This window comes from Anabas testudineus, chromosome 11 (assembly GCF_900324465.2).
Source record: "Anabas testudineus chromosome 11, fAnaTes1.2, whole genome shotgun sequence".
Lineage (NCBI taxonomy): Eukaryota > Metazoa > Chordata > Actinopteri > Anabantiformes > Anabantidae > Anabas > Anabas testudineus.
In genome coordinates, this window is record NC_046620.1 from 9,013,812 (window position 1) to 9,023,636 (window position 9,825).

Sequence of the window (9,825 nt, forward strand, 5' to 3'; positions counted from 1 at the left end):
TGTTTACGAGGCAGTTGACCGTCAGCTGCGGCATTTTCAGTCCAGTAGTGTCTGTCAGTGTGCTTCATTGTCCCTGAGACCCTTAACCTGTGATGATATGAAAGGTCACAGGTGAGGCCCTTGGGAACAAAGGTGCATGCAGCTGCTTCTAGAGACGTTTCCTGTCATTGGACTGAAAGAAAACCCAACAGCTGGTATCGTTTTTTAAACCATGAGATCATCCCAGCAGTTATCAACCATTATGTTTTGAATATATGAGGTCATGTGGAGAGAATTCCCCAAACTATCCAGACATCATGGAAAATAAAGAAAAGACAGTGTGGTTTTCTGGAGGGGGCAGGACTTTTTGGCCGGCTTTGAACGCTTATGCTGTTCAATAAGAAGACAGCCATGGGTTGTGACCCTGAAATGTGATTCGCATTGGATCTGTTCACAGAGACTGAAAATCACGACACTTAGAAGAGTCAAGAGAAGAGAGATGGAAAACTGTGATAGCTCATTTTATTTTAAAAAGACAGTGATATTACTTTGATGCTTGTTTGTCTTAAAATCCATCAAGAAAGAGAATATAGAACGTGTCTGAAAAACATTCAATATCATTCATTGTTTTCTCAGTGCAAATATTACTATTACTAAAACAAAGAAAAGCAGCAACTCATCATGACCTAGAAACTGGAACCAGAAAAATAACCCAGATAATGAAATGATTATGAACATTTTTTGCCTAGTTGATGTTGCAGCTCTTCATTTTCATAATTTAATATAAAATATGAATGATTTGCACCTTTGTTTGTATGTTGTGTTTTTGTATTAACTGAAAACATGACAATAAATGTTTTTAAAAAAAGACGAAAAGTTGTATTGCTTTGTTAAATGCCATGATATTTCATGACACATAAACATCGTAGGACACATTTTCCTCCCTCTGTAAGGAGTAAACATTTCATATTAGTGCAATTAAGATCAACATGACATTAGGCTCCTACAGAGAGTGTAAATAAAACTTCAGTGTCTTGTTTTTCTGATGACTGCCCGTCAGTTTTGAGGTGAATACAATAAAGGGACGTGGTCCTCTTTCAGACTCTTGCCCTGACACTCAGCCAGGGTGGTTCAGTGTTCTGGGCTCTGAGCCCTCTATGTGTTTGTGCATCCTAGGACAGTTGACATTGATTGTGCAGGAGACAGACTGAAACACATTAGTACCCAGCTCGCTCCTGTCGCTGAAAAACACATTAACTGGCTGCATTGGGAGCCCTGTCTGGTAACCATGGCAAAGCACACAGGGAGGAGGAGGAGGAGGGTTGAGATGGGGCAGTGGGTTCAGCACAGTCTCTCAGGGGTTGACTTTCTCAAATGCTCCTTTCCTTTCCTCCGGCCACGTCTGTCATTTTCTCTCAGCCTCTCTCTCCCTCTATTGAACCGACAGCTTCTCTCTCTGTCTGTCTCCTCTTCTCACACATATATAAACACAATTTGCATATTTCTTTTTCTTCTCTTGCATTCTTCTTATTGATACTGACCTCATTACTCTGCCCTTACCTCACACTCCACCCCCTTATCCACCTACCCTGTGCAACATAATCTGCCTCTCTCTAATTTGCCTTTTTTCTAGCCTTTTATTTCTCTCCCTGCGTTTCCTTCCATTGTCAACATGGTTCCCCTCTGTGGAGAGGCAGAGGAAATAGAAGACGGCGCTGAAACAATGTGAAAATGTGGAATAAACTCTAAAACAGATACTAACAAACCCTATGAGAACTTTAATTTGTTTTTTGATGCTTAATTTGCATGCAAAGTAGATACTGTTAGTATGATGTGGGAAGCCTTTTTCTAATTTATGTAAAAGTTTCTCCTCTATACCGTTCATCTATCTGTTCTGTAGTAAAGCTTATAAAATCCTTATAAACTTGCAAGTCAGTTACACACTCTTAAAAAACAGAGAGAGAGAGAGAAAGAAGAATAGGCTAATGTTTGAATTAGGCTTATCTTTTGTGAATATTTTTATATTCTTATCAAGGACACTCCCTAACACATTGTCCAAACCATATAAAATATCAACTCACACAAATGTTTGCCCAACAATGTAACTGCAGCCACTGTTGCCTCTAGTGGTTATTGTAATAACCTCCACAAGCAGTTCACTTTATAATAAAACATAATAAAGCTGTTCATGATTTAAAACTTCATGTTAATTTATATTACGCTATTATTAGGCTGAATTTGTTGATTAAGCAGTTATTTTTATGAGGATATGTTCATAATTTACATTTACCAATCAAAAGACAATATTTTCTTATAACACCAGTATTAATACAAAATACAGTATATCAATGTCTAATTCTCTGTACCTGTGGAATTGTAGTATCACATAACATAAGCACATTTATTTGAGTATCTTGTAGACTTGTTTCAATGTCCACCATCGTATAAATCTGTTTTATACCAATCTGAGTGGCTCGATTTACAAAAAAGAATTGAAGAGAAACTCACCACACAAATCAACCTTAGATCCTGGGTAAGTTACAACATCTTGGTAAAATGTAACATGTTAAATGTACAAACAATGAAACATCACCAACTAGTCTAACTCGAATGGCATGAGTATGGAGTTTCAAAAGTGCTGTCATTAAGCAAACATTTTCCACATCTTTCACTCCTACAAAATGTGAGTACTGGACCAGTTTCAGCCTTTTTCAACTGATCACAATTATTTCTTCGTGATCAACTTACCTGTGTCATACAACTCAATTTAATTTTAGTTGCACTTTACTTGTTAGGAATGATGTTCTCAAATCTGAGATGGTGCAGACATGGGGCGGTTTCATATTTGATTATAAGGGTTATAAACACATTTTTGAATGTCTTGTAACATAAGTAGCTGTTTTATTGGTGTCCTTCCTAAGATCAATAAACAGTAATGATTCAGTGTAGGGGACAGCATACCAACTTTGTGACGCATGTATTTTTATAATTTACAACATGTACCAAGTTAAAATAAATACACATTTTGCCCTTGAACAGGTGGGTCTTCGTCTGCAGAGAGCAGGGAAAAGAAGTTCAGTTACTATACTGTACTATATAAATATATATAGTATATTAAGTATACATACTGCGTATGGGCTGAAATATTTGAGAGATATCACAGCGAGAGCCTGGAGTGAACAGGGACGCTGAGGCGGAACTGAAATTCTCCGTTTCTGTTTCTTCGGAGCCCCTTTAACGTCACGGACGGCCGGAAGCGGTCGCAAATTTAAACAGCCATCACAGCAACAATAAACACGTACTTTCACTTTACGGGCTGTCTGGTGGATAAATATTTTGTGAAAAATTAAGCTAAAATCGCACGGAAGATTTCTTTAAGGTAAGATATGCACTCTGTTGATTGCAGCATTTTATTTGCTTTGCGCCGTTAGCTACACTTTCCGTCTCCGTCGATTTTGAAGCTGACTATTACCTGGAAAACAAACGATGTTTACGGCCTTAAAAATGATCAGAGTTAATGTCTTTCGGATGTGGTTGACAGTGCATGGGGCGTGTGCTATTTTTAAAAATTATTTGCATATGCCGCAGTATGTAAATGTGAAGGTTAAAAACATAAATTAATTACCAATTGCATGCAGCGACGTTAGTTGTACACATGTTACTGCTAACCTGAGCACTGGACCATCGATGCACCTTCCCGCCGTTGCAAGGTTGTAGTCCAGAAAATAGACAAACCCATTTTTTAAGTAATATGAAAAATGTCCCAAATGTTTGAAATGTTTTCTGAATAATATAAAATTTTTATTGTGCAGGATAGATTGTTTATGTAGAATAAATTTGCTCCCTCTGACTTATATTTATCAGTATCAAGATTAATAAAATACATTTTTGTCAATAGTATATAGTAATTTTCTTCCCGAAATTGTGGATTTCATGCTGTAATGAGTGATTTAAAACATTTTACAACTAACTATAGATAATATTCAGTGTTAGAAATAAAAAATAAAAATAAGCTAAATTGTTGCTTTATTAATTGACAATTTGGGAGAATTAGTGTAAGAGCTCTTAGATATAGTTAGTGGTAATATCTGCACTGCATTCAATGTATACTGTATTGAAGATTGATGTATACTATTGACATATAAATAAGGAACAATGTTTTTCCTGTCTAAAAGATCTATTTTTCTTGTTATTTTAATATATCACGTTATTTAGGTTTAACAAACATGTTTATTATAACATCTGTTTTGCTAAATACAATATTGTTATAATTTTTTGTTATTACACAGAATCAACCTGTTTTGTTAAAATTAGAGCTGCAACTGATAAAAACTTTCCATACTGATTAATCTGCAGATTATTGCTAGAGGAATATAATTGTTTTGTGTAGAAAACAACTTGTAACAACTGTGAAAAAGTACTACGTCATCAAATGCCTGACCTACCTCAATTTTCCAAAAAGTCAAAAAATCCAATTTAGTATAATATGAGACCAACAAAAGCACCTAATCCTCACACTGTAGAACCCCAAAGTGTATTATTTTCCTTGAAAAACATATTCAGCTATTAAGTATCTGTAGCAAAACAGAAAGATAATCTCGTAACATTGATGACTGTGCTACTGTTCTGTCCATGTTTTGTGATTTATATGAAAAGTCCAGGATTGTGCAATATTGTCTTGCCCTATCACACTTAGTTCTGTAATCAGTATTAAATGGTTCTCTAGGTACATTTACTGATAATTTAGTATTAATTGTGCTTTTCAATGTTCAGTTTACAGGTGCAAACCAAGCAAAAGTAGTCAGAGCTGAAGGCAACAGGATGGAAGAAGCTATTAGGATGGCTAACAGCGAACAAGGAGATGCTGCGAGTAATGAGGCCGAGACCAGTGTGCACATCTCCAACAACAGTCCATCTAAAAGAGGAAGGGGGAGGCCTCAAGGTTCAAAAAAGCTAAAGGTTTGTGTTACAGACGTTAACCTAATGGAGCTAGTTTCAGGCATTTCCAACGGTGGTTCCACACAACCCCAGAGGGGAAGAGGGCGTCCAAAACTCTCTGGCACGAAAATCACAGCACACGAAGGATCAAAAGATGCAGATAATTCTGTGCAACCATACAGGGGTAAAGGGAGGCCGAAAGGGTCTAAGAGCCAGACAAGTAACGGAGACAGTTCTGTGACAGACCATACTCCCAGAAAAAGAGGACGCCCGAAAAAGTCTCACACCTCTGAGAAAGCTGCTGCTGAAGATTTAGCAAATGGTGGCTCTAATACTCCAAAAATGGGAAGGGGTCGCCCAAAAGGATCTGTGAAGCGCAAGTCAGAAAGTTTAACAAATGGTGAAGAGGATGAGGGCAGTTCTGTAAAACCTAGAAAAAGAGGTCGACCAAAGGGGTCTCTCAATAAGAAACCGAGGCTGGAAACAGAGGTGAGCAGTGAGGGGGAGGGGGAAACTGATGAAATCTTAAACTCAACAAAAAGGGGGCGAGGCCGGCTCAGGAGATTGGAGGTGAATAACACGGAGCGGTCAACACAAGACACATCAAATGGCATCTCAGACACACCGCGGAGAGGAAGGGGGAGACCAAGGAAAAGTGTCCAACAGAAGAGTCGAGATCAACAGGATGGCTCAACAGATGGCTCACAGCCACCCAAGAGAGGACGAGGTCGACCTAAAGGCTCCTTAAACAAGAAACCCCCTGCATATAAGGTGCACGGTAAGGTAGGGCGACCTCGGAGAGTACGCGTCCCATTGGCAATGGGAAAGCGTGGTCGATCAAGAAAACAACCAGCCAAGAGGGGACGGCCAAGGAAGTACCCTCTGCCGTCACCTGAGGAGCTCAAAAAGCCAAAAGTGTGGAAGCCACTGGGGAGACCGAGGAAATACCCACGTGTTGATCCTCCAGAGGGGGCTCCAGCAGCTCCAAGGAGAAGCCGCGGTCGGCCTCGTAAGTCTGAGTCTAAGAAAGGCGCCCACTTACGCAAGAGTTTGCCTACGACTCCATCCTCCCCACACACTCCTAATGATGGACCCCCAAGAAAAAGAGGCCGTCCTCCAAGTACGGCAAAAAGCGAAGATGTCACCCCACGGAAACGGGGCCGCCCTAAAGGGTCACTCAACAAAAATAAAGCCAGAAGCGAAACACAGCTCAACAGCATGCACTCAGAAAAGAGCGATTCGTCTGCTGTCAGGGTGCGAAATGACGGAGATCCAGCAGGACAGCAGCTGGAGTGCGGCATGCAGGTGGTCTCCGTCGAGCATGGAGACAATATTGAAGCAACTCTCATTGAACAGGACACAGGCTTTGAAGTTAGCAACCAGGCTTGATGAACGATCCCGGTCTGACCAAAAAGTTGCCGTAGTATTTGCTGTTTGAAACATAGAATACAATCTTGTCAATGAAATCAAATGTTTTCAACATTTTGTCAGTAACCAGATAGGCTAGATATTCAGCAGCTCTTTTGTTTGCCTAACTAACTTGTTCATCTTGTTTTATTGTGCTTGCTTTAAAAAAAAAGCAAAAAAAAAAAAATACATCTTTATTTCTGTCATCTGAGTGAGCAGTAGTACTAACGCTCTTTTACTGGCATGTAGCGTTTATTATTATGGACTGATGGTTCCAGTTTTTATTTTACCTTCAGATGTAGTGTTTGTCAGTTTTAATGTGACAGTAAAACAGTTGCTGGGGAATGACTTGGATTGAGGAAAAAAGTCCAAACACTTGTTGACAAGATGAGAAAACAACAACAAAACAAAAATAGTGAAACTATGGAGAGCTGAAGTCCTGGTGTCGCCTCTGGGCTGCAGCCTTCTGTGTCTTGCTGCACGCTCTCTTTGACTAAATCTTTCATCGGGCTTTATAAAGAAAAACCTGCAGTTTACTTTCCATACTGTGGAACAGACTGGCATAAGAATACGAAGCACTATGTAGCTTATTCACATAGTTTTATGAAGTTTTTATCACATTCTTTTGTTTAATGTATTATGTAGTTTCCCTTGGGTTTAAAATAAAGCACCTGAAACATTTGACAGGAGGAGAAAGGAGAGGGATACGAATACGAAGATACTGAAATTAATTCTAAACCTGTGTTTGTCATATGACAAGAAATAATTTACAAACTAACTCTGTAAAAAAAAAAAAAGTTTTTTTTAAGTTCATGGTCTAGAATCAGTATTTTTATAATGTAATGTGAAACATTGTGACAAACGATGCTAAAGAGTCAGCTGTGATTCACCTTTTTTGCGTTTGGACCAGAACCTGGACATCGCAGCTCCACTTCAGCTCTCTGTTAAATGTCTGGGGGGGGGATTTGGAGATAAAATATGCCTAAATGACATTTCATGATTTTCTCTTTCCTTTTCGCAGTCGATCATGTTTGTTTTGCCTTAATTGCCAAAGCTTTGAATGTACCATCGCTTTCCTTTACTTAGACCACTGAGTAGTCCTGCACAGGTCAGCTTCTGACCTTTGTTACACGCATTCCTCGACAGGACGAGAAACTTTGCGTCAAACGCGTTCCTGTCGCTCACAGTCGCCCTGAAGATTTTCCTCCTCCTCCTCTACTTGTACTGTTTACCCTTTATTTTTCAGCTGTTACTGCGTTGCAGTCAATATTTTACTTTTCTCTAATGTTTACATGTAGCTGTGGAGCCTTTTTATTTTAATAACTTGGGACTGTCATGAGATTAAATTCAAGAAATTGGATTAATTTCACAAAAATTAATTTACTTACTTTGAGCACCTTGTGTAAAAAAAAAAAAAAGTGATGTGTTAATCAGTATTACTGATATTAGCACACTTTATGGTTGAACAACTGAATTCTCTAAATGCCAAATTGTACTATTGTGTGTCCAGTTATGTGTAAAAGAATGTGAGGTGATGGAAAATGGAGGTTAAGGTTTTGAAAATCCCATTGAAGTTTGATCAGATTTTGTAAAGTCGAATCATTTTAAGTGTAAACATTTGGATTTTTGTGTGTTTTAAACAAAAAAACAAATTATTTGTGAGATTATGGTCTAAAAATAAAATGTTGATCTTGCTGTTTTTTTTTTTCCACAGTGTGGTTTGATGTTTGGATCAGGCTTGAATGAACTCCTTTTTTATTTCTTCCATTATACTGTATATTTGATAAAGTTAGTCATTTCCTCTTTATTATAAGGGTTGTGGTCTATCCAATTTGATTGTGTGACCTATACACTGTTAACCTGGACCAGGCGAAAATTGAGTTTTAGCTTCATGTGTTACTGTGCTGTGTAGTACTATAGTACTTTGAATTCAAGACAGTAGATATAATGTACTGTCATGTAAGTGCTTGATTATTAATTATAAACCAAGATACGTAGATACTGGAGAGTGTTTGTCTAAGAGCTACGGCAGATATGGTTGATCAAATTATTTATAAACCTATACCCATATCATTTATATACTCACGTAACGTTGGGACTACAAATACGTAGTGACGTTTTCGGTCCGCTGAAATTCAGTCAGAGTGACGCCTCTCACTGTTGCCCCCTCTCTGCTAATACACGCATTAAACACCTGGTTGCACCTGACAGGTCACTTTTTGCTTCGGCGGTGGCGACAGCTGAACGACTGAAATCGCGATTTAACTCCAAAGTTACGCCTTGTTTGTGTGATGTGACCGGAGTTAAACAGGTACGTCAGTCATGAACCATTTCATTAGTTTTATTTGTTTGTTTGTTTGTTTATTAATAGTGGTTTGTTAATAACGAAGCGGCTAAAGATTTAGCTGTAGCCCGACAGTACACAGGGACTATCAGGATTTTAAAAGTTTGTCAAATCTCCATTCACAAACTCTCCATAGTAGTTAGAGGTCATTTAAAAGAAGAAACTGTAAGAATTAGAAAGTGATGACAGAGTTTGGACAAACCCAGCCATGGAAATAGCTTCATGTCACAACAACAACAACAACAACTACATAACTATGAGGTGAAGCTAGTTTCTGTTAACTGTGTCTGACAAAGTCCAGTTTCATGTGTGGGAGCCTCAGACACCATGTTGAAGGCTGCTGCTCAGTCTGTAGCTGGAAACGATCAGTGTTTCTGTTAATTATTGATCAGAGAGTCTGATGCCAGGACTGATAATTCCTCTGGAAATGTTTGTGTTATAACCAGGTTTATATTTACTGTACGTGCGCTGAGTTTTAAGGAAGTGAGTTTTTTTTTTTATGTGGTGTTAAGTGTTTATCTTAACACCAGGGACCAGTTCTGAATATTCCTTCAGCACATTTGAAGTTTGGGTTCTTAGTTTTAAAGAAAAAGCTAATAAAAACAAAAACAGATGTAGCACCTGGCCCAGGGTTTTGGACAATGTACTAATATATAACTTTTTTTTTAATTGTGTAGCCCTAAACTATATATTTATTATCTATTTAATGCAGCATTAAGATTTTCATTTGTGTAAAAGTCACCAAACCAGGTCCAGGCCATGTCCTTGAAATCAATAGACTGATTGTTTTTCTATGTTTCTAATTCACTCTCACTCCATTTATTGTTTTGATACTTTATTTGATGTTGGTGAAACTTTTCTTTTTTCTTTATGTTGAATTTATTAGATCTTGTGACGTATTGAAGGCTAGAGAAACTAAATCTCTCTCTAAACACTGTTTACTTGAGCAGGCGCAGGACAAACCAGCAAGGGCAACACACCCATGATAAACAGTGGACTTATGAACAGTGATTTTGTGTGTGTGTGTGTGTGGCTGAAAACAAAGGTTTGTTTTAAGCATTGCTGTCATTTGTTTTTTCCTAACAGGAAACAAATGTGCCCAAAAATGACTTTTAGTGAGTGGAGGAACTATTCTTTTGTTTGAATTTAATTAAAAA

The 9,825-nt window shown here is 38.2% G+C and overlaps 1 protein-coding gene and 1 long non-coding RNA gene across 2 annotated transcripts; both read left to right on the forward strand.

Annotated features, from left to right (window-relative positions):
• The first annotated feature begins 3,224 nt into the window (after positions 1–3,224).
• On the forward strand, positions 3,225–7,955 carry LOC113155375 (chromosomal protein D1-like). Its single transcript, XM_026350069.1, has 2 exons — positions 3,225–3,358; positions 4,753–7,955. The coding sequence occupies exon 2, from the start codon at positions 4,801–4,803 to the stop codon at positions 6,304–6,306; it is 1,506 nt and encodes a 501-aa protein (XP_026205854.1). The 5' UTR covers positions 3,225–3,358; positions 4,753–4,800; the 3' UTR covers positions 6,307–7,955.
• A 548-nt stretch (positions 7,956–8,503) lies between these two features.
• Positions 8,504–9,819, forward strand: LOC113155329. The gene is made up of 2 exons (XR_003298122.1): positions 8,504–8,635; positions 9,755–9,819. It is a non-coding gene; the product is annotated as an uncharacterized LOC113155329 (long non-coding RNA).
• Positions 9,820–9,825: the final 6 nt, after the last annotated feature.